This window comes from Dreissena polymorpha, chromosome 3, assembly GCF_020536995.1.
Source record: "Dreissena polymorpha isolate Duluth1 chromosome 3, UMN_Dpol_1.0, whole genome shotgun sequence".
Lineage (NCBI taxonomy): Eukaryota > Metazoa > Mollusca > Bivalvia > Myida > Dreissenidae > Dreissena > Dreissena polymorpha.
In genome coordinates this window covers 130,081,374-130,107,022 of record NC_068357.1, presented here as the reverse complement: position 1 = coordinate 130,107,022, position 25,649 = coordinate 130,081,374, and the positions used below count along the sequence as shown (strand labels likewise).

Genomic DNA, 25,649 nt, shown 5'->3' with positions numbered 1-25,649 from the left:
ATAGATATTGCTTTCATACTTGGAACACTCGCAAAGTATCATAAGGGTACAGTAAAAGGACAAGTTGCATAACTCTGGTTGTCATTTTTACAGAATTATGGCCCTTTTTTGACTTAGTAACTTTGAATATATGGTTAAATTTTGTGTTTCGATCCACTTTACTTCTAAAGTATCAAGGCTATTGCTTTCAAACTTCAAATACTTTCATGCTATCATGAGGTTACTGTACCTGGCAAGTAGAATTTTACCTTGACCTTTGAATGACCTTGACTCTCAAGGTAAAATTATTAAATTTTGCAAAAATTGCCATAAATTCTTTATTTATGATTAGATTTGATTGATACTTTGACAAAACTACTCTTACCTGACATACCACAATAGACTCCACCCAAACCACCCCCGTGCCCTCCCCTCCCTCCCCCCACCCCCCACCCAATTTTTTTTTTTTTTTATGCATTTATTTTCCGCATTTTTGGAAGATAATGTAATAAATGTCCACACCCCCACACTATACACCCCTCTTCACTCCACACCTCCCTCCTTTGTGAATGAAATTGAGAGTCCCTTCACCTTTAAAAAGAAAATAGATGAGCGGTCTGCACCCGCAAGGCGGTGCTCTTGTTTTTTTCTGCATTTAATGTTAAAAGATTGTGAAGCAAACTATTTTCACATTTCTTGAGTGATTGAGTTAGAGCTTCAAAATAGTCATCAAGTGAAAGATTTAGGCACAAGTTCACATTGATTGATCTCGATGTTCCTTGCCCATTAAAAGGGATTACTGTGAAATCATTTATTTTCGTCAGCTTGAAATTTCGTCATTTTTATAAAAATGACATTTTCGTCAGCACTTAAATTGGCCAATTCCTGACTTTGAAAAAAAAATGCTTCAGCCAATATCCGATTTGTTTGTCCGAAATATATCGCGGTTGCGAAAAATCGTAGTGGGGAAAGAGGGAGGACACTTGAGAGTCACTTGCAGGAGGTGGGGCCTGTTTGTCACATGTCAATATACTAGTCTTTTGTTATCAGGTGATCAGTAATTTGCCCCCATTAGTGTATCATTATTATGATTAGCGGATTAGTCATTTGCTATTGGTCCTACTGATTTATTATCATGGCCTTACTAGTAACAATCTTACCTTTATCGGCGCAAATTAGAGAAGGTGCGAAGATTATTGGTTAAAATTAGTGTTAGCAAACTGTTTGGCCAGTTTTCAATAAAGTTTCAAGAGTTTTGCATTATAAATATTTGATCACTTTAAGTACAATACTTTTCGGAAGTGTAAAATTAACAGTGCATTATGGGACAGCGATTTCATAGGGCAAAGTTCAGATTTAATTGTTACAACCAATGGACGAGTGAGTTTAAATTAGATTGAATGCAATATGATACAAAGCAATGTTTAATTGCGTCATGCTCAGTCATTCGAAACACGTGCTTTCTGGGGATTTCCTGGAAATAGCGCAAAAATAAAAGTGAATTTTTGAAAACAATTTCCCTACGTTTGGATGAAACTAATCATCATGATTTCTAATTTCTCTTTACTTGTTACGTTTTCAATTGCTACAAGTAACAATTGTTTGAAACATGTATCGTAAAACTTGTAAAAGATATCAATGATTAAAAAGATCAATAGCTAATCAAACGAAGCACAAGCTATTTTTACACCTGTATTTTAGTTAAATGCAAACAACCAAACACAAATCAAAATGTTCTGTATTTATTTGTAATCAATGCGGAGAATGTATACTGTAAGTATATACATCACCATCTTTTAATTGTGTTTATTGTCTTTGATCCGGATCAAATTCGGTGCATGGAGGCTGTAACAACACTGAAAAACACAATACACACAATGGGTAATAAAGTTTTTTACAATTAGCGCTTATCATTACAATTCTACCTAAACGAAGTCAACGCAGTTGATACAGCTGTACTGCTTTCGCGTTTTAGAGCAATGTCACATGTCAGTTAAGTACACTGTGTAATCTACACCCTTTTGTGTCAAAACCGGATTTATCTTGACGTAACAGATGGAGTATGTATGCGTGGATAACGTTGGATTTTAGTGCCTCATGCCTTTGGTAATTCAGTCTTAATTTGTTCATATATGGGACATAATTGTTCATTAGGATCTTGAATTCGTCAATCGGTCGACTGACGAAATATACGAAAATTAATGCCTGACGATATATAATGGTTTCACAGTATATTAATTTTGGTTTTGAATGGGAAAAAAATCATTTGTTGCATAATGTGTTAGTTGACGTTTGTGATGCCACTTTTTTTTCAGTTCAAAGTTACCATGTATATTTTTAACCAGGTTTTCCGAAGGAAAACTCTGGTTATTAGATTGGCGAATGTCGGCGGGCTGGCGGGCGGGCGGAACAAGCTTGTCCGGGCCATAACTTTGTCGTTCATTGTGAGATTTTAAAATCATTTGGCACATTTGTTCACCATCATTGGACGGTGTGGCGCGCAAAAGAATTACATCGATATCTCCAAGGTCAAGGTCACACTTTGAGTTCAAAGGTAAAAAATGGCCATAAATGAGCTTGTCCGGGCCATAACTATGTCATTCATTGTGAGATTTTGAAATCATTTGGCACATTTGTTCTCCATTAGACGGTGTGTAGCGCAAAAACATTACGTCAATATCTCCAAGGTCAAGGTCGCCACGATATAAAATAGATTGATTTTGAAACAAGGGGGGTAACTACAGGGTTTCCAGCCAACCTGGAGATAAGGGAAAACCATGAAAAAGACTTTCACTTTTTCCAGTCAGGGAATATTGTTTGGTCAGACTTTAAAAATGTTTAATTACTTAACAATATGTTGCAATTATTGTTACAAAACAAACATTAAATGAAAATAAATGAAAAGGCGAGGAAAGGATGCCTGTGAGGGGAGAGGGGAGGCCATTGCTATAAAGTTACATAAATATAATACATGTTATTGTCTGCAACTGCTATTTATTGTGGGTGTCTAAAACAAGAAATCGGTCAAAATTATGTTTCTGGAATTTTTATTTTCCATCAGGGAAAAATCAGGGAATTTGTTCATAAATAAAGCTGGGAACCTGAACTATGAACAATCGGTAACAATGTGCATTTTGAGTTGTCTCCCTTTATCAGACATTTTTTTTCCAAATTGAAATCAAGGTTGTCATGAGTAAAAATAGATTGAATTTGAAACAAGGGGGGTAACAATGCACATTTTGAATTGTCTCCCTTTATCAGACTTTTTTTTTAACCAGGTTTTCCGAAGGAAAAAACTGGTTATTAGATTGGCGAATGCGGGCGGGCTGGCGGGCGGGCGGAACAAGCTTGTCCGGGCCATAACTTTGTCGTTCATTGTGAGATTTTAAAATCATTTGTTAACCATCATTAGACGGTGTGTCGCGTGAAAAAATTACGTCAATATCTCCAAGGTCAAGGTCACACTTTGAATTCAAAGGTAAAAATAGCCATAAATGAGCTTGTCTGGGCTATAACTATGTCATTCATTATGAGATTTTAAAATCATTTGGCACATTTGTTCACCATCCTGGGACGGTGTGTCGCACAAAAGAATCACGTCAATATCTCCAATGTCAAGGTCGCCACGACTAAAAATAGATTTATTTTAAAACAAACTTACAAAGGGGGTTAATTTTGTTTGTTCATTTCAAAAGTTCAGTTTGAGTTGTCTCCCTTTATCAGATTTTTTTTCACAATGAAAACCTGGTTTTGTGACAATTTTGTCCCTTGTTATTAATTGAAAACCTGGTTTTGTGACAATTTTGTCCCTTGTTTTTATTTAACCTGAGTACAGCAAAACTCTTAAAACAGACATAAAGATTATAAGTTAATTTATGGACTTTCACTTTTTGACAAATATCTCATGGTCCAAAGTTTACATTTTGAGGGATAAAGAAGTCACAAATGCGAAGAAAGAATGATTTGATGCCAGACATTTATGCTTTGGGCTGATGGTCATTTGAGAACCAAGTATGATCAACAAGTATTATTTGTATTCTAACATGCTTTATATTGACTCTAACTTTGTATGCCACAAGTGTACAGAACTGTTTTGACTGAAGAGTCAGTGCCTTTATTGTTCATATCACACCACAGTGTTCCCATGCTTGCACCTCTTCCACCACAGCGTTACCGCCAGTTCAGCTGTCCACTCATGACTGTGAGCAGCTCATTAATGCCACCAAGCTGCATACACCGGTCAATGGCATTGGCACTGTACTGCTGAAGAAAGGTATGTGGAAGGCATTAATGGTATCTTCATTACTTTTGTAAGCGTTACAAACCAGATTGAATTGTCACTTTTTGTTGGCCCTGAATAGAATGTGTATACTGCTTTAAGTCCTTTTTACAATCTAAAAAACAAGGTTCTCTTATCACAATGACTGATGTAAATTTGATTATGTTGTTTTATTATTTGTGATTTGATTATACAGAAACACATTTTGAAAAAAGTGCTAAAATGAGACTTCAAATGTTGGGAGCCATCATTCTTATTTTGATCAATGATCAGTAACAAATACGTCAGCCAATAATTCTCAACAAATTTTAAACAAATCTATATGATCCCTTGAGTATATCTAATTATGTGCTTGATGCATGAGTTGTCTTTTTTAGTGCTCTTTTATTAAAACATTTCAGATGAGGAAATGTTGACTGGTAGTCTCAATGTAACTATTCACAAAATGCAGGGCTTGACAAGAGACAAATGTGGTGAGTCTATTTACATACAAACTGTTGTTTCCATACTTGTCTGTACTAACTTTTAAACAAGAACTAGTTTTAGTTAGAGCATACAGTCATGTGTATGCGACCTTTTGAATTAAGAGACCTTTGTATAATGCGATCACTATGAATTCCCCTGAGCATTATCACTCTATTTTGATATTGTATTTAAGTGACTATTGTCTTACGTGACCAGAGACGACTGATTTTTTTGTATTTCGATGTCCAAGATTTGATTTAGCGACCACATACATGGAGGGGTAAAATTTGATAATCTGTTTATCTTTAATGGATAAATTTGATCGCTGATTTATCAAAGGAAAGCGGCTTCATGTCAAGAACCCATAAAACAATACTTTCTCGACAATATAAATTTGGCTTTTGTTTTTCTTGCTAAAGCAATTGTGTAATTGCGCGTGCATAGCTCTGACTTTTAAATCTTTTACTGAGAACGAAGCTGGAGTAAATGGTTAAGTGCTCTTCCAGATGCACTGATATTGACCAAGTGATTCATCAGTCCCAATTATTTGCAATTATTTGCAAACATAATTACTTGGCATAATCTTTGAAACAATTAAAAAAATTGTCTGGGTTTTCTGCGAAAGGCCGAGTAGTATCAATATATCAACCCCTGTATACACATTTTCAAAATAAGGTTTATCTGAATTATTATACACAATTTAAATATTAAACAAGGTACATGTAGTTGTATCATATAATAATCTATTAATTTGATACTGACCATGATTTTACTTTTTTCCAGAATGATCTTTTATTAAAGACAATTTTACTAAGAGACCACTTTTGGTTACACCCTTTTGTGGTATGTTAATAAAGGGTTGACTGTATTTGCAGTAAAAAAAAAAAGGTTTCATGGAAAAAATACATGTCATGGGTTTACTAGTAATTGCTTTAAAAGTGTGAGGGTATTTTGAAAATATAATATCACTATTCCTTGTAAAGAGTTTTTGTCCAATTTTTAGAATGTCTGTTTTCGGAGAAAATCCGAGGTATTGTCATAGCCAGCTTGTCGTGTTGTCCGCCGTAGGCGTCGTGCTAAAACCTTAACATTGGCTCTAAAATCAAAGTGAACCTACAACTTTGAAACTTCATATGTAGATGACCCTTGATGAGTTCTACACGCCACACCCAGTTTTGGGTCAATAGGTCAAAGGTCAAGGTCACTTTGACCTCTTTAAAAAAAAAAAATCTGACAAGCTTTCGCAGCTGAGCGTTGGCACCCGTTATGCGGTGCTCTTGTTGAATGTACATACATCATAGTCATAAAGACCAGTAAATTCCCTGCATTCTTGACAATTAAGAATCACATACAAGTTCTAAATGCCTGTATATTCCCATTATTATTACTCACTGCATTTTTAGCTCATCTCTTTTTTGAAAAAAAATTATGAGCTATTGTCATCACCTTGGCATCGGCGTTGGTGTCCGGTTAAGTTTTGCGTTTAGGTCCAATTTTCTCAGAAAGTATCAATGCTATTGCATTCAAACTTGGTACACTTACTTACTATCATGAGGGGACTGGGCAGGCAAAGTTAGATAACTCTGGCGTGCATTTTGACAGAATTATGTGCCCTTTTTATATTTAGAAAATTGAAAATTTTGGTTAAGTTTTGTGTTTAGATCCATTTTATTCCTTAAGTATCAAAGCTATTGCTTTCATACTTGCAACACTTACTAACTATCATAAGGGGACTGTTGCAGGCAAATTTATGTAACTCTGACTGGCATTTTGACAGAATTATGTGCCCTTTTTATACTTAGAAAATTGAAAATTTTGGTTAAGTTTTGTGTTTAGATCCACTTTATTCTTTAAGTATCAAAGCTATTGCTTTCATACTTGCAACACTTAATAACTATCATAAGGGGACTGTGCAGACAAAGTTATGTAACTCTGACTGGCATTTTGACAGAATTATTTGCCCTTTTTATACTTAGAAAATTGAAAATTTGGTAAAGTTTTGTGTTTAGGTCCACTTTATTCCTACAGTATCAAAGCTATTGCTTTCATATTTGCAACACTTATTAACTATGATAAGGGGACTGTGCAGGCAAAGTTATATAACTCTGACTGGCATTTGGACGGAATTATGGGCCCTTTATACTTAGAAAATTTTGGTTAAGTTTTGTGTTTTGGTCCACTTTACCCCTAAAGTATCATAGATATTGCTTTCATACTTGGAACACTCGCAAAGTATCATAAGGGTACAGTAAAAGGACAAGTTGCATAACTCTGGTTGTCATTTTTACAGAATTATGGCCCTTTTTTGACTTAGTAACTTTAAATATATGGTTAAATTTTGTGTTTCGATCCACTTTACTTCTAAAGTATCAAGGCTATTGCTTTCAAACTTCAAATACAGTCAAAACTGACCTAACGGCCACCTGAATTTACCGGTCACCTGCAGACAACGGTCAGTCTGGAATCCCCCTGATGATAAAACACTCTATATTACACCTGAATTTAACGGCCACCTGTCCATAACGGCCACTTTATTTAACTCCGAAATTCATGTTTGAACTGAAATCAACGGTCACGCGTCAGTCGTCTCGAGTCGCGAAAATTAAAAACACTGCACATCATTTGTCCGTCTTTTTTGCGGTTAAAGCGTTTGATAGCGGTAATTGCCTTTGATATTATAAAAGCGGCCTGCTGCGAGTAAACAAATAATAAGGTGTTGAGAAGGTTTGTTTTCCGGGGATAATTGTGGGGGTTTCTTCAACAGAAAATATGTCAGAGTTTTTGACACGTTTAAAGTAATAATCGCTAATTATATGACCGCTAATTAGTACATTGTACTTACAACATTGAGTATCGATTTTTAAATAACATTTTCGGATCATTCTTTAAAAGAGCTTTCTAGCGTTCACAACACTTTTAAAAGCAATTGGAATAATAAATCACGGAATAACAATAAGTGGTAAACTTAAGTTCCTCACATTAGAGGAGCGAGTCAAATGTTTGAAACCTGTTTGCATCTGGAAAAAGTTCCCGTGAAATAGCAAGTGAGCTCTGTGTTGGACGTACGCAAGTATAAAGTGTGCTTAAGCGTAAGCGAGAGATTATGGAGAAGTATGAATCAAATGCCAAGGTCAGTTTGAAGCGTTGTATTTTGTATGAGGTTGTTGAATTAAAATGCTTTTTGTGTGATGTTTGCGTACGAATAAATTTTAACAAACTTTTTGCGTCTTTTTCTTTGAATTAGAACGGTACAATATCACCGTACTATCGGTTTATGAAAGCGAATCCGCTTTTTAGACTTGTACGTACGTGACGTAACTGGCACGTCACAAGTTGTATTAACTGAATGATCGAGATGCATGAGTAAACAATTATACTAGCGTTGACAAATTCATTGCTTTAGTTTAATAACAATATGAAATTAAATCAATCTATAAGATGTTATTATGTATTATTCAATGTAATTAAATTCTGTTATCATGCTTAGTTATCGGCAATGAGCATCTGTTTAACACTGTATGCAAACGACTGGGTGGGGTAACAAGGTAGCACTACTACCAACTGACAAACCATCTTAAAATTGTGATCCGAATTCAACGGTCACCTGTGGACAACGGTCACTTTGGCCATTTCCCTTGACTGACCGCTGAATTCAGGTTTGACTGTACTTTCATGCTATCATGAGGTTACTGTACCTGGCAAGTTGAATTTTACCTTGACCTTTGAATGACCTTGACTCTCAAGGTCAAATTATTAAATTTTGCTAAAATTGCCATAACTTCTTTATTTATGATTAGATTTGATCCCCCCCCCCCGAATCCCCCCTAATTTTTTTTAAGATCATCTCACAAATGACCACCACACCCTCACACTATACCCCCCCCCCCCCCAACCCACCCCCCCCCCATTTTTTTTTAAACGGTTAAAAAAACACAAATATTTATTTTTATTATTTTATTTTTGAAATACCGTCCAACCATCGCACCCAAGAATCCCCTCCCCCCCACCCCCCAACCCAGAATTTGTTTTTGCAATTTTTTTCCGCATTTTGGAAGATAATGTAATAAATGTCCACACCCCCACACTATACACCCCTCTTCACTCCACCCCTCCCTCCTTTGTGATTAAAATTGAGAGTCCCTTCACCTTTAAAAAGAAAATAGATAAGCGGTCTGCACCCGCAAGGCGGTGCTCTTGTATTGTACATGTCCTTATTGCATCTGTTTTCCCTGTAGATGTGTATTGCTGTCTAGAGATGGACTCCTACGGCCACTTCTACAAGAAGGCGCAGACGCGGACATGTCGCTATGAGGCAGACGTCTCCTGGAACCAGGACTTTGAGCTAGACCTTGACGGCTCACAGACGCTTCGCATACTCTGCTACCAGGCCATGGGGCCCGATGAGGGGGATGTCATCATTGCAAAATGTGCTCTCGAGGTGCATACATTTATCCTTTTGGAATGTATTTGTATTTATATCTTTGTCATATGATAGCATTCATAGGGATGTCATCATGGCCTAATGTTCTACGGTTTGTAGATTGTTCATCATATAATAAAAAGAGTGATGTCAAATGTGCTGTAAATAACCTTGTTTTGTGACCTCTGTGCAAGTGTATTCTTGAGGCAAGCATGTAAATGTATATGGGTTGTTTCTTAAATTTTATTTTCATCTTGACCCCAGCCATCGTAGTGAAGTCACGATTGCAATATGTGCTTGTAAGGTACATGTGCACATGTTGTGTCATTATAGCTGCATAGCATACAGAGGCCTTTTATATGGAAGTAGCCTTGTATATGATTGTTTGTAGAAAATGGTCAGCATTTTCATCGCTATCACGAAATGTGCTCTTTTTTTTACTATTTATGCAATGGTTCTTTAATTTTATAAATTACACAGAAACTACATGGTTTTAGCATTTGCATATGTGCTGTTGGGCAACAAAATGGTGCATTTTTTTCGCCTGCATACTTATTTTAAAGTTGTGGTACAATGAAAGCACAAACAAATTTCATTTTATCTGGAAATTATTTGCTTCATAATAAGCTTATTTCTTTTATTTCAGCTGAGCCTGTCTTGGTTAAATTCCAAGTTTAATGAGAAAACTATTTCCATGAATGATGTAAGTTTTGTTTCTCTTTTTTGGAAACTGGGTAAATATTTGATGGTATCAATTTTGTTTTTAATGTCAAATTGCATGAATGAGATTATCAACACTTTATTGTAAAAAAAAAATGGATTTCAAATGGAAAGTTTTTGTTCTGCCCCCCTTCGAAAAAGAAGGGGTATCTTTTTTTGCTGGATGTTGGTCCATGGGTCTGTCTGTCAGTAGACCAGTTTGTTTCCTATCAATAACTTGTCAACGACTAGACTGATTGGCTTGATACTCCATATGTGCATCGATGTGGACAGTAAATGACCCCTATTGAAAGTGGGGTCACTAGGTCCAGGTGGACAGTAAATGACCCCTATTGAAAGTGGGGTCACTAGGTCCAGGTCACTGTCACAATAAGTGTGAAAAATGTTACCCATCAATATATTGTCTACAAATTGACCGATTGGCTTGATGCTTTACATGTGCATTGTCCTTGGACAGTAGATGCACTCTATTGAAATTTGGGTCACTAGTTCAAAGATCAAGGTCACAGTGACATTCAGTGTTAAATTGGTTTCTGTTTGATATGTCATCAAAGGATCAATTGATAAATGTCAAGACCCTGTTTGGGGGCATCTTTCTCTGATCGCGGTGCTCCTGTTTTGTAAAATTGGCAACAATTTACTATTAAGATGAATGATAACATAAATAACCCACTTTTACATGTAGGAAAAAAAGGCATGCTCTGTATTGAACTTATCATAATCTGATGCTACTTTTTTCCCTATCCCTTAACATTTGTGTTTGTTTGTAGGTGTCCCTGACAATATCCATACGACACACTCCGGCTTCAAAAACACTCAAACGAACCCACTCCAAACAGAGAAATGGAATTTTTGGTGTAAAAATTGCAAATGTTACAAGGTAAGAATTCTTATTCCATTTATATGTTTTTCTGACTTAATTTGTTACATTATGTGACATTTAAATTTCATTGACTTAAATTAAAATACAAATAATAACTTATGATGAAGCGTAAACAATTTGCAAGCTTTTATGTTTCTACAGGAGCCTTAACCAAACATATACATTTTATTTCTGTTTCTGTGAAGATGATATGCATATTTATTAAATATTAATGCATCTGATATAACACAACTAAGAAAAGTTTTATTACCATTAAAAGACATTGAGGCTTCACATCAGGGCTTTCAAAGAAAAGTTATCTAATTTCAGGCGAGAAAACAAAACTGTGCCATCGATTGTCACCATCTGTATTGAGCATGTAGAGAAAAGAGGTAGGTTATCAGCTGACTGTCCTTGCAGGCTGGAAACCATTCATGTTTTCATCATCTTCAAATAAACAGTTCATATTTACAAAAGGTCTTTGATGGTGCATATTGGCATTAAGCTTTCTTGTTTTAACCGCATGTTTTGAAGACATTGTTTTTCTCTTGCTGTCATTTGTAGATAACAATTTATGAAGTGCATTCAAATGAATGTAGTTTAATTGTAATACGGTAATTACCCTAAGTTTTCTGAAACTACTATTCAAAATTTACTAAGGATCACTTTTTATTTTCATATTATATTCAACTTTGGATAACGTTTATTTTAAATTGTTATTTTGAAGGTTTTGGTATTTGAATGTGTGTTTTTGATTTTATTTTTATGTATTGATTTGTCATTGATGCGTGACGTTGGCTGAATCAAGCTAGAGGTGAACTTCAAATTACACATACTATAAAAAGTGTTCCTTAGCAAATTTTGAATATTATATATTATTTTTAAGTTTCAAAAAGGTAATTGTCCAAATATGTAGATACAATTATTTTTTTTAATTACATGTGTCCAAAAAATTATTTTTTATCAAAGGCTTTCAAATGATGTTTAGATATTGAACAAAATTAATCTATATAATATTAAAATAACGAAAAATATAAAGGAATGTGTGTTTTCAGTGAACAATCCTGATAACATTTTGATGTTGCTCTATATTCTATTTTTTTTTTTTCAGGTTTAGATGAAATTGGCATATACAGAGTGTCTGGAGTAACATCCGATATACAGCAGTGCAAAAAACTCTTCGACAAAAGTAAGTTCAGTCATCACATTTGTTTTGGGTGTTGCAATGCTTAATTAACATAAATATAAATAAGAGCAGTAAAACAATTAGATACAAATGAAACAATCTGTAGTGAGTAGTGATTCAAATGTTGAGGTCAATATTGTTCATTTTTAGCTCGACTATTATACATGAAATATATATAGTGGAGCTATCCTACTCACCCCGGCGTCGGCGTTAGCGTAAGCGTGCAAATGTTAAAGTTTTCGTACTACCCCAATTATTTTCATTGTCCCTTGATATATTGCTTTCATATTTTGCATACTTGTTAACCAACATGACCCCAGCCTATAAACAAGAGCAGACAACTCTATCAAGCATTTTGTCATAATTATGGCCTCTTTTCCACTTAGAATATGCAGCAAATGATAAAGTTTTCGTACTACCCCATTTATTTTCATTGTTCCTTGACATATTGCTTTCATATTTTGCATACTTGTTTACCAACATCACCCCAACCTATAAACAAGAGCAGACAACTCTATCAAGCATTTTGTCATAATTATTGCCCCTTTTATACTTAGATTTATGCATATTCTATGTTAAAGTTTGCGTACTACCCCAAATATTTCCTATATCCTTTGACATATTGCTTTTATATGTTGCATACTTGTTTACCAACATGACCCCAACCTATAAACAAGAGCAGACCACTGTATCAAGCATTTTGACATAATTATGGTCCCTTTTACACTTAGATAATTTTACATTTTGCTTAAATTGCCATAACTTCTTTATTTATGAATACATTTTATTATTACTTTGACAAAACAACACTTACCTGAATACAGCAATGGATTCCACCCAAACAATACCCCACGCCCCTACCCAGAATCCCTTACCCCCCCCCCCCCAACCCCCCACCCTTATTTTTTTTTTAAACATCTAATAAATTACCATACCCCACATTATACCCCCCTCTCAACTCCCCCAACCCCCCCCCTCCCCCCCCTCAAACATTTTTTTTTATGCCCCCCTTCGAAGAAGAGGGGGTATATTGCTTTGCTCATGTCGGTCGGTCGGTCGGTCGGTAGGTCGCTCGGTCGGTATTGTCGTATGATAACTCAAGAACGCATATGCCTAGGATCATGAAACTTCATAGGTAGATTGATCATGACTCGCAGATGACCCCTATAGATTTTGAGGTCACTAGGTCAAAGGTCAAGGTCACGGTGACCCGAAATAGTAAATTGGTTTCCGGATGATAACTCAAGAATGCATACGCCCAGGATCATGAAACTTCATGGGTAGATTGATCATGACTTGCAGATGACCCCTATTGATTTTGAGGTCACTAGGTCAAAGGTCAAGGTCACGGTGACCCGAAATAGTAAAATGGTTTCCAGATGATAACTCAAGAATGCATACTCCTAGGATCATGAAACTTCATGGGTAGATTGATCATGACTTGCAGATGACCGCTATTAATTTTGAGGTCACTAGGTCAAAGGTCAAGGTCACGGTGACCCGAAATAGTAAAATGGTTTCCGGATGATAACTCAATAATGCATACGCCTAGGATCATGAAACTTCATGGGTAGATTGATCATGACTCGCAGATGACCCCTATTGATTTTGAGGTCACTAGGTCAAAGGTCAAGGTCACGGTGACCCAAAATAGTAAAATGGTTTCCGGATGATAACTGAAGAACGCATACGCCTAGGATCATGAAACTTCATGGGTAGATTGATCAAGACTCGCAGATGACCCCTATTGATTTTGAGGTCACAAGGTCAAAGGTCAAGGTCACGGTGACCCGAAAAAGTAAAATGATTTTCGGATGATAACTCAAGAACGCTTTTGCCTAGGATCATGACACTTCATAGGTACATTGATCGTGACTCGCAGATGACCCCTATTGATTTTCAGGTCACTAGTTTATTCTGTTTTCACACTGTCCAGTAAAGAGACTTACAAATTGAATTTTTGACACATGTTCATTCATAATGATGTATAAGCCTTTGTTTCTGTGCCAGTAAATACTATGTTTATGGAAATGACGTGAGAATTCAACATTTAAAAAACCAATGTAATATGATATGTAATATTATATGGCAACAGGACAGTTGTGATTTGCTGGGTCAATTCTATTTAGCTTGACCATCCAAGCGGTTGATAGCTTTGACAAACTGGTGGTCTGAAACATTGAGAAAATGTCACGATTCACTGACAATAAATCAAACATGTAATTCTTGCTACGCAACTTGCATTTAATTTTGTCAATTCAAATTATACATAAAAATATAATTAATTTTTAATCTGCTTGTTAATTGAAAAACAGCAACACAGTTTGTATGTATAAAACAATGTTAATACATAAATAGGATCAAGCATATTAAAATATCAACTTAGATTTAGTTTCCTTTACTGTACAGGATTTGTAAAGTTAGGTTAATATTTGTGTATTGAACAAAAATAACAACAGTGTAAAGAAAAGTTAATTTGGGGATGTTCTATCCAAACCCTGAGAGTTCAGATTTCCTCAAATGCCAAGTAAAGATAAGTAAAGATTGTAAATTTCAACCCACTCCTCTGGTTAGTTTTCAGAGGCACATATAATTAACTTTTGAGCTTAGTGTCTCATTTGTACATGCATTACTGTATTAACTCCAAATCAACTAGTACAAGTGGTAGGCCAGTATTACATGGACTGGTGTTCACTGTTTACACAGTTTCACAACCCCATCTGATACTGGTCAGTATCTTGGCAAGTGGCCAAAGTTGGGAGTGGAATTAATGGTCTATTACATAACTGACTTCTGTGTGTGGTAAACACATGATACTGGTCATGTGGTCAAGTTGCACTTGTATACATTTGCCCAATACACAACACTAGCCTTGCCTATTTTTAATCAGATTGCATTGCTATCTATGGTGGTCATTGACTAGGGGAGTTAACTGCTATAAATAACATGTTTCATTACCATTAATAAATAAAACATTACAAATTGTGTGCACGTTTCACATATTGTCAAATTAGTCAAAATGTGTGAACGGAATCCAAAAAATCAAAGACTCAATCATATACCCGGTAATGGATATAATTGATTAGTATAGGTCCTGATTGGTTTTTGCACTATTAATTGGATACATTTCACAGGTCATTGACATACAGTGACAAAAAACATATTCACACAATGGCTGTCACTACAACGGAGAGCCCATATGGGGGGCATGCATGTTTTACAAACAGCCCTTGTTTAAACATCATCTAATAAATTTCCCCACCCCACATTATACCCCCCTCTCACCCCCCTACCCCCCAAAAAAAATTTGTTTTTCCCCCTTTTTAACCAGGTTTTCCGAAAGAAATAACTGGTTATTAGATTGGCGAATGCGGGCGGGCTGGCTGGCTGGCTGGCGGGCTGGCTGGCGGGCTGGCGGAACAAGCTTGTCCGGGCCATAACTATGTCGTTCATTGTCAGATTTTAAAATCATTTGGCACATTTGTTCACCATCATTGGACGGTGTGTCGCGCGAAATAATTACGTCGATATCTCCAAGGTCAAGGTCACACTTTGAGTTCAAAGGTCAAAAATGGCTATAAATGAGCTTGTCCTGGCCATAACTATGTCATTCATTGTGAGATTTTAAAATCATTTGGCACATTTGTTCACCATCATGGTATGGTGTGTCGCACGAAAGAATCACGTCAATATCTCCAATGTCAAGGTCGCCGCGACTAAAAATAGATTTTTTTTTTAAAACAAACTTACAAAGGGGGTTAATTTTGTTTGTTCATTTCAAAAGTTCAGTTTGAGTTTTCTCCCTTTATCAGATTTTTTTTCACAATGAAAACCTGGTTTTGTGACAATTTTGTCCCTTGTTTATTTTTGAAAGATCGTCTAATAAATTACCACACCCCAAATTATACCCCCCCCCCTCTCAACCCCCGCACCCTTTTTTTTCCTTTTTTATTTTGTAAAGATTGTCTAATAAATTATTGAATATGAACAATTTCCCCATGATGGCTTACGTTATACTGTCAAGCACTCGAATAGTCGAGCGGGCTGTCCTCTAACAGCTCTTGTTTATTACTCTTCTACAAAATTTAATTCAAATTTATTTAAGCTTGAATGGGTATACTCAGAAAGTTTTATCATAATGTTAAGATCTTGATATGAAATTATTCACTTTAAACCACTAGTGCTATTAAATTATTTTTTTGTATGGAAACCAATAGCAACCAAGGAAGGTTAGTGACTTAAAGATATGTGCTTAATAATTATGCAATCAATAAAACTGCTTCTGCCTTTATACAAGTTTGGTGCTATTTGCAGTATTGAATGTTAATTAGAATAGTTCTATACACCTATTATGTGTTTTTAGCTCACCTGAGCACAACGTGCTCATGGTGAGCTTTTGTGATCGCTTTTTGTTCTTCCGTCGTGCGTTGTCCGTTGTGCGGCGTCAACATTTGCCTTGTTAACTCTCTAGAGGCCACATTTATTGTCCAATCTTCATGAAATTTGGTCAGCAGATTGGTTTCAATGATATCTTGGATGAGTTCGAAAATGGTTACGTTTGCTTGAAAAACATGGCTGCCAAGGGGTGGGGCATTTTTCCTTATATGGCTATATATGGCTATAGTAAAATCTTGTTAACAATCTAGAGGCCACATTTATTGTCTGTTCTTCATAAAACTTGATCAGAAGATGCATCCCAATAATATCTTAGACGAGTTCAAAAATAATGCCGGTTGGTTGAAAAACACGGCCGCCAGGGAGCAGGCATTTTTCCTTATATGGCTTTAGTAAAACTTTGTTAACACTCTAGAGGCCACATTTATTTTCCGATCTTCATGAAACTTGCTCAGAAGATTTGTGCCACTGATATCTTGGATGAGTTAAAAAAAACAACCTTTGCTTGAAAAACATGGCTGCCAAGGGGCGGGGCATTTTTCCTTATATAGCTATATATATGGCTATAGTAAAATCTTGTTTACACTCTAGAGGCCACATTTATTGTCCTATCTTCATAAAACTTGGTCAGAAGATATATCCCAATAATATCGGGGACGAGTTCGAAAATGATGCCGGTTTGTTGAAAAACATGGCCGCCATGGGGCGGGGCAGTTTTCCTTAAATGGCTATAGTAAATCCTTGTTAACACTCTAGAGGCCACATTTATTGTCCTATCTTCATGAAACTTGGTCAGTAGATTCATCCCAATAATATCTTGGACGAGTCGAAAATAATTCCGGTTGATTGAAAAACATGGCCGCCAAGGGGAGGGGCATTTTTCCATGTATGGCTATATTAAAACCTTGTTAACACTCTAGAGGCCACATTTATTTTCCGATCTTCATGAAACTTGCTCAGAAGATTTGTCCCACTGATATCTTGGATGAGTTCAAAAATGGTAACCTTTGCTTGAAAAACATGGCAGCCAAGGGGCGGGGCATTTTTCCATATATGGGTATATGGCTATAGAAAAATCTTGTTAACACTCTAGAGGTCACATTTATTGTCCTATCTTCATGAAATTTGGTCAGATGATTCATCCCAATAATATCTTGGATGATTTTGAAAATGAAGCCGGTTGGTTGAAAACATGGCCACCAGGGGGCTTAGCATTTTTTTCTTTTATGGCTATAGTTAAACCTTGTTAACACTCTAGAGGCCATATTTATTGTCCAATCTTTATGAAACTTGCTCAGAAGATTTGTCCCACTGATATCTTGGATGAGTTCAAAAATGGTAACCTTTGCTTGAAAAACATGGCTGCCAAGGGGTGGGGCATTTTTCCTTATTTGGCTATATATGGCTATAGTAAAATCTTGTTAACACTCTAGAGGCCACATTTATTGTCCTATCTTCATTAAACTTGGTCAGAAGATTCATCACAATAATATCTTAGACGAGTTTGAAAATGATGCTTGTTGGTTGAAAAACATGGCCGCCAGGGCGCGGGGCATTTTTCCTGATATGGCTATAGTAAAACCTTAACACTCTAGAGGCCACATTTATTGTCCAATCTTGATAAAATATGGTCAGAAGATTTGTCTTAATGATATCTTGGATGAGTTCTAAAACGGTTACGTTTGCTTGAAAAACATGGCCGCCAAGGGGCGGGGCATTTTTCCTTATATGGCTAAATAAGGCTATAGTAAAATCTTGTTAGCACTCTAGAGGCCACATTTATAGTCCGATCTTCATGAAACTTGGTCAGAAGATTCATACCAATAATATCTTGGATGAGTTCAAAAAAGATGCCGGTTGGTTGAAAAACATGGCCAACACGGGGGCCGGGCTATTTTCCTTATATGGCTATAGTAAAACCTTGTAAACACTCTAGAGGTCACATTTATTTTCTGATCATCATGAAACTTGGTTAGAAGATTTGTCCCAATGATTTCTTGGATGAGTTAGAAAATGGTTTTGGTTGCTTTAAAAACGTGGCCACCAGGGGCGGGGCATTTTTCCTTATATGAGTTTATATGGCTATAGTAAAACCTTGATAACACTCTAGAGGCCACATTTATTGCCCAATCTTCATGAAATTTGGTCAGAAGATTGGTCTTAATGTTATCTTGGATGAGTTTGAAAATAATTATGTTTGCTTGAAAAAAATGGCCTGCAAGGGGGGAGGCATTTTTCCTTATATGGCTATAGTAAAATCTTGTTAACACTCTAGAGGCCACATTTACTGTCCGATCTTCATGAAACTTGGTCAGAAGATCCATCCCGATAATATCTTGGACGAGTTCAAAAATGATGCCAGTTGGTTGAAAAACATGGCTGCCAGGGGGCGGGGCATTTTCCTTATATGGCTGTAGTAAAACCTTGTTAACACTCTAGAGGCCACATTTATTTTCCGATCTTTGTGAAACTTGGTCAGAAGATTTGTCCCAATAATATCTTGTTATTTCAGGTGAGCGACTGTGGGCCTTTCAGGCCCTCTTGTTTTAACAATTCACATCCTGATGTTATCATAGTAATGATACATTTCAAATACCTAAACGTGTGCTTTTATTTTTCTGCACAGATGGATTTCGGTTTAAAATGATTTAAGTTTAGCTCAGTGTGTCTTTATATCACATGATACATCTTTGTTATGTTGTTTTTTTCCTTTTTATTGCCCCCCCCCCCCTTCGAAAAAGGCAGCCTATTACAGTTGTACTGTCTGTATTTTTGTCTGTGCAGAATTTCCTCTGAGCCATAATTTAGCCATATGTTGATACATTTTGAAAGTACAAGGCATAAATGTCCATCTTCATAAGACAATGTGTCAAGTGTAACATACATCTTCCGACCTCAAAAGTCAAGGTCATATTTAGAGGTCAAATGCTAACTTTTTCGATAAATTTGCTAAATTTGGCACATATATTGTCACAAATGTGAACCAATGTAGGTCAACATGCTACGTGTAGAAAACTGTCCCCTTACTTCAAAGTTCAAGGTCACACAAATTCAGCCATAAGACAGCTTGACCATTCCTCTCTAATCCATACATGTAACTTTGCTATACATTTGAAAAGCCTTTTAAATAACTTGGTTCAATGCAATCCATCTACAGACGATGATTGTGTTGTGTGTAACACTCATCTCACAAAGGTCAGGGTCACACTTAGAGTTAAAACATTGATTTGGGTAGTAAAACAGCTTGTTGTCCCCTACCGGTTTCACGGGAGGGGACTTATGGTTTGCACTCTGAGCGTCTGTGAGTATGTCTGTCTGTTTGTCTGTCTGTCACATTTTTCTGGATCCTGCAATAACTTTAAAAGTTCTTCATATTTTTCATAAAACTTGACATATGGTCAGATGGCAATATGGAGATTATGCACGTCCTTTCATTTTGTTCCTACGTCAAAAATTCTGGTTGCTATGGCAACAAATATAAAAAAAATAATAATGTGACAATGGTGGAGCCGGTAGGGGACATATATTGCTTGGCAATAGTCTTGTCCTAAATGTAATTTTGTCATTCGTCATGCTTTTACCAAAAAATGGTAACCATGAGAAGACAGCAATATTTATGCAAAACCTGTCTGCCTGTAACCTCAGACATTAAGATTCTTTTCAGAGATTTTAGGTTTAATTTTGACATTAAAATAACGTCTGCCCTGTCACTTCAGGATGCAATTTTTGATAGCTAACCACAAACAACTGCCATAATGAAATTGAGTGTCTTGTCTCATGGCATTAAAGGTAAAGTTCACAGGTAAAGGTCAAATGCCAAAAAGTGCCATAAATAGCTGCCTTTTATTAAATAAGTTGAGTTTTAAGACAAACATGTTGGCTGTGTTCACATCAATATGATGCATGATTTTAGGCTGGAACAAAGGCTTTTTATCAATCCATAATATGAAAAATACACTGTACTAGAAATGTACATGTATTTTGCTTAGCTGTCTTTTTTATTTTTTCAGAGCTTCATAGGTTTCTAGGTATTTTCCTTGAAAGTTTCTTACCAACTTGAACATTATTTACTTACTGTAACATCTATTCCCTTACTAGTTATTTCAATTCTTTATTATGCAGCCACACTAAACAGAGTATTATTTTGAGGCACAGGTTATAAATGCATTTGCAGAAGGAACTCTTGATTTAGTTTGGTTTTGTTCAATGTACATGTATCTGCAATACAAAATTTTTATTGTTATCCCCCACCATAGGCGGAGGGATATTGTTTTGGCGTTGTCCGTCCGTCCTTCTTTCTGTCCTTCCGTCCGTCTGGCAGGCACTTTTGTGTCCGGAGCCATATCTTGGAAGTGCTTTGGCGGATCTCATTGAAACTTGGTATGAGTATATATATGGATAAGAGGATGATGCATGTGAAATGGCATTGTACACCATCTGATAATAACGGATTTATGGCCCTTTGGATCTTGAAAAAACGCTTTTTTGTGTGTCCGGAGCCATATCTTGGAAGTGCTTTGACAGATTTCTTTGAAACTTGCTATGAGTATATATATGGATAAGAGGTTGATGCACATTGGCGTTGTCCATCGGTCCAGTATATTGGCGGGGGATATCAATTCAACAAATTTGCTTGTTTTTCTTACTTGTAAAAACACATGTAATGGTTCTTGCATTCTTGCATTTCAAGAAAAAAAAGCTTCTGCGTCTTGAAGATATATGATTGTTTCTTTATTAATGTGCTTTGTGTTTTTATTATATATGCTATATATTTCAAAATCTGTATATTATTGAAATATATAAAATTGTGGTAGTAAGTATTAGTTTTTAAACATTTTAAACAGTATTTTGTACTGGTTTATATTTAAAACTGTCAACCAATTTAGTAAAAACAAAGATTACTCTTGCCTTTGCATAATATAAAATTGCGTTTTGGGAAAACAAGGCTTAAAGCATATGCATAGTGTCATCCTGGATTAGCCTGTGCAGTCTGCACAAGCTAATTACCGACAGCACTTTCGGCCTACACTGGATATTTTTTAGAAGAGATCTTCTTTAAACAAATATTTTTATGAAAGCTTAACTCTTCCAGTGCTGGAACCGAATTTTGAAGGCCTTTGCAAACAGTTTGGATCCAGATGAGATGCCACAAAACGTGGCGTCTCATCAGGATCCAAACAGTTTGCTATTCTGATAGTATTCTTTGAAAACAATTCAAAGAAAATGCTAATTTAGAAATTCAGCAGACGACATTTTTGCAGACAACAAATTTCCCAGCATGCAAAGGGTTAAGTGTCATCCCTGATAAGCCTTTGAAGATTGAACAAGCTAATCTTGGAATTAAGCCCAGTTTTCCCAGAGTCCGGCTAATATATATAGATAAATATTACTTTTTCCTTTACTTGCCTTCAGATCCAGTTGCAGCAAATAACTTTGCAGAGGAGGCCGATATCCACACGATCACTGGGGTTCTCAAGTTGTACTTTAGGGAGCTTCCTGAGCCTCTCTTCACTGACTCCTGCTACCAGTCTTTCGTACAAACTAACCGTATGTGTGCCATGTGAAGTGTCTATGTAACATAATCCTCTTTTAAGGTGACAAAAAATAATGCTCATGATTGACAAATTGACAATAAGTTGATCCATTTAGAAGGCCTGGAGTTCATTATTTGAGGATGATGTCTTAGTGTATGGTAAATTTTGTTTTTGGGAAACTCATTAGAAGGCAAGGGTATGAATAAAATAGATGATTATGACATAAGGCTATCTATTTAAATGGATTTATGTTATTTATTAAAATGAGGTAAATATTTAAGTTCTCTGATATTTTCATTATCCCCACGCTTTTTGAAAAAAAGGTGGGGATATTGTGGTGATCTCCGCCGTCCGTCCGTCCGTCTGTCCGTCCGTCTGTCCGTCCGTCTGTCCGTCCGTCCTGGCCACTATCTCCTCCTACACTAAAAGCACTAGAACCTTGAAATTTACACACATGGTAGCTATGAGCATATGTGCGACCCTGCACTATTTGGAATTTTGATCTGACCCCTGGGTCAAAAGTTATAGGGGTTGGGGTGGGGCCGCGTCAGAAATTATCACTCATTTTTTTAGGTTATTTTACATTTACTTCTTTATTTCTACACCGATTCACTTCAAATTGATACTGGACCTCACCTATGACAATACGGTCAATCTCAACCATGCATGGCCCCATTCCCAACCCTGGGGCGCCCCGCCCACATAGGCCACACCCACCAAAAATTTCCATTTACTATAATTTTTTCATTTCTACACGGATTCACTTCAAATTGATACTGAACTTTTGTTATGACATTAGGGTCAATCTCAACTATGCATGGCCCCAATCCCAACCCTGGGGCGCCCGCCCACATAGGCCACACCCACCAAAAAATTCCATTTACTATAATTTTTTCATTTCTACACGGATTCACTTCAAATTGATACTGAACTTCTCTTATGACATTAGGGTCAATCTCAACTATGCATGTTCCCATAACCAACCCTGGGGCCCCGCCCACATAGACCACACCCACCCAAAATTGCCTTTACTATAATTTCTTCATTTCTACACCGATTCACTTCAAATTGATATTGAACTTCTCTTATGACAATACAGTCAATCTCAACTATGCATGGCCCCATTACCAACCCTGGGGCGCCCCGCCCACATAGACCACACCCACCCAAAATTGCCTTTTACTATAATTTCTTCATTTCTACACCGATTCACTTCAAATTGATACTGAACCTCTCTTATGACAATACGGTCAATCTCAACTATGCATGGCCCCATTACCAACCCTGGGGCGCCCTGCCCACATATGTCACACCCACCCAAAATTGCCTTTTACTATAACTTCTTCATTTCTACACCAATTCACTTCTAATTGATGATGAACTTCTCTTATGACAATACGGTCAATCTCAGCTATGCATGGCCCCATTACCAACCCTGGGGCACACCTAGGTCAAACATTCGGCGTGGGGATACGCGTCGGCCTCTGCCGCGCCATTTCTAGTTGGATTATAGTAATTCAATAGACATTTTTCACATATTTATGCCCCCTTCGAAGAAGAGGGGGTATATTGCTTTGCTCATGTCAGTCTGTTGGTCTGTCGGTCGGTCTGTCGATCTGTCGGTCCGTCCACCAGGTGGTTGTCAGACGATAACTCAAGAACGCTTGGGCCTAGGATCATGAAACTTCATAGGTACATTGATCATGACTCGCAGATGACCCCTATTGATTTTGAGGTCACTAGGTCAAAGGTCAAGGTCACGGTGACCAGAAATAGTAAAATGGTTTTTGAATGATAACTCAAGAACGCATACGCCTAGGATCATGAAACTTCATGGGTAGATTGATTATGACTTGCAGATGACCCCTATTGATTTTGAGGTCACTAGGTCAAAGGTCAAGGTCACGGTGACCCGAAATAGTAAAATGGTTTCCGGATGATAACTCAAGAACGCATACGCCTAGGATCATGAAACTTCATGGGTAGATTGATCATGACTCGCAGATGACCCCTTTGCTTTTGAGGTCACTAGGTCAAAGGTCAAGGTCATGGTGACCCGAAATAGTAAAATGGTTTTCAGATGATAACTCAAGAACGCATACGCCTAGGATCATGAAACTTCATAGGTAGATTGATCATGACTTGCAGATGACCCCTATTGATTTTGAGGTCACAAGGTCAAAGGTCAAGGTCACAGTGACCCGAAATAGTAAAATGATTTTCGGATGATTAATCAAGAACGCTTTTGCCTAGGATCATGAAACTTCATAGGTACATTGATCGTGACCCGCAGATGACCCCTATTGATTTTCAGGTCACTAGGTCAAAGGTCAAGGTCACAATGACAAAAATCGTATTCACACAATGGCTGCCACTACAATGGACAGCCTATATGGGGGGCATGCATGTTTTACAAACAGCCCTTGTTGATATTCAGTACTGCAGAAGTTACCTCCCTTGATATAACAAATTGAGAATAAGGCTGAATGGGAAAGTTGGAATTGCTTTCAGGGGCATTATTATGTTTAGTGTATAAAATGCTCAGCAAAATTTAAGAATCAGTAACATTTGATGTGTCAAATATCATTTTGCTTTTATGAATATTTTGGCCAAAAGTGAAATTTGTGGTAATTTATTGGAAATCTATATTCAATGACCGTTATGCACCCAGAAAAACACATTTCAAACCTCATGGTTGATTCATTGTTAAATTATCATGTTGGGATAATCACTCAAGAAAGAGAAAGTGAAATTTTTCTATTAGTAATTTCAATTTCATATAATACAATTATAAAACTACTACATTATTTTTATGCCCCCCTTCGAAGAAGAGGGGGTATATTGCTTTACACATGTCGGTCGGTCTGTCGGTCGGTCTGTTGGTCGGTCTGTCGGTCGGTCCGTCCACCAGGTGGTTTACGGATGATAACTCAAGAACGCTTGGGCCTAGGATCATGAAACTTCATAGGTACATGGATCATGACTCGCAGATGACCCCTATCGATTTTGAGGTCACTAGGTCAAAGGTCAATGTCACGGTGACCCTAAATAGTAAAATGGTTTCCGGATGATAACTCAAGAACGCTTATGCCTAGGATCATGAAACTTGATAGGTAGATTGATCATGACTCACAGATGACCCCTATTGATTTTCAGATCACTAGGTCAAAGGTCACAGTGACCCGAAATAGTAAAATGGTTTCAGGATGATAACTCAAGAACGCTTATGCCTAGGATCATGAAACTTGATAGGTAGATTGATCATGACTCACAGATGACCCCTATAGATTTTCAGGTCACTAGGTCAAAGGTCAAGGTCACAGTGACCCGAAATAGTAAAATGTTTTCCGGATGATAACTTAAGAACGCTTATGCCTAGGATCATGAAACTTCGTAGGTAGATTGATAATGGCTGGCAGATGACCTCTATTGACTGTCAGGTCACTAGGTCAAAGGTCAAGGTCAAGGTGACCCGAAATAGTAAAATGGTGTCCAGATGATAACTCAATAACGCTTATGCCTAGGATCATGAAACTTGATAGGTAGATTGATCATGACTCGCAGTTGACCCCTATAGATTTTCAGGTCACTATATCAAAGGTCAATGTCACTGTGACCTGAAATAGTAAAATGGTTTCCGGATGATAACTCAAGAACGCTAATGGCTACGATCATGAAACTTCATAGATACATTGATCATGACTCGCAGATGACCCCTATTGATTTTGAGGTCACTAGTTCATCTGAGCTTCACCACACTTGGTTAGAAGTTGTATCTAGATGATGTGTAGGTAAAGTTCGAACATGGG

The 25,649-nt window shown here is 36.9% G+C and overlaps 4 protein-coding genes across 24 annotated transcripts in view; 2 read left to right on the top strand and 2 right to left on the bottom strand.

Annotated features, from left to right (window-relative positions):
• LOC127871441 (coiled-coil domain-containing protein 74B-like) overlaps positions 1–25,649 on the top strand; it is a 187,249-nt gene that overhangs the window by 24,941 nt on the left and 136,659 nt on the right. The window lies entirely within an intron of this gene.
• The window catches only part of LOC127871440 (nucleoredoxin-like), a 205,077-nt gene that overhangs the window by 72,390 nt on the left and 107,038 nt on the right, over positions 1–25,649 (bottom strand). The gene's annotated exons all lie outside the window — the stretch shown is intronic.
• Positions 1–25,649, bottom strand: part of LOC127871444 (synaptosomal-associated protein 29-like) — a 153,279-nt gene that overhangs the window by 99,803 nt on the left and 27,827 nt on the right. The window lies entirely within an intron of this gene.
• The window catches only part of LOC127871437 (breakpoint cluster region protein-like), a 232,114-nt gene that overhangs the window by 196,608 nt on the left and 9,857 nt on the right, over positions 1–25,649 (top strand). For 11 of the 19 annotated variants that reach the window (XM_052414367.1, XM_052414366.1, XM_052414365.1 and 8 more), the window contains 8 exons: positions 4,148–4,252; positions 4,660–4,731; positions 8,959–9,161; positions 9,790–9,846; positions 10,634–10,743; positions 11,056–11,117; positions 11,837–11,914; positions 21,719–21,853. The exons of 1 other annotated variant lie outside the window; for it this stretch is intronic. In XM_052414367.1, the coding sequence (XP_052270327.1) occupies positions 4,148–4,252; positions 4,660–4,731; positions 8,959–9,161; positions 9,790–9,846; positions 10,634–10,743; positions 11,056–11,117; positions 11,837–11,914; positions 21,719–21,853 (822 nt within the window). The remainder of the gene's footprint in view (positions 1–4,147; positions 4,253–4,659; positions 4,732–8,958; positions 9,162–9,789; positions 9,847–10,633; positions 10,744–11,055; positions 11,118–11,836; positions 11,915–21,718; positions 21,854–25,649) is intronic. 7 more of the 19 variants (XM_052414363.1, XM_052414362.1, XM_052414357.1 and 4 more) reach the window with 7 other exon arrangements.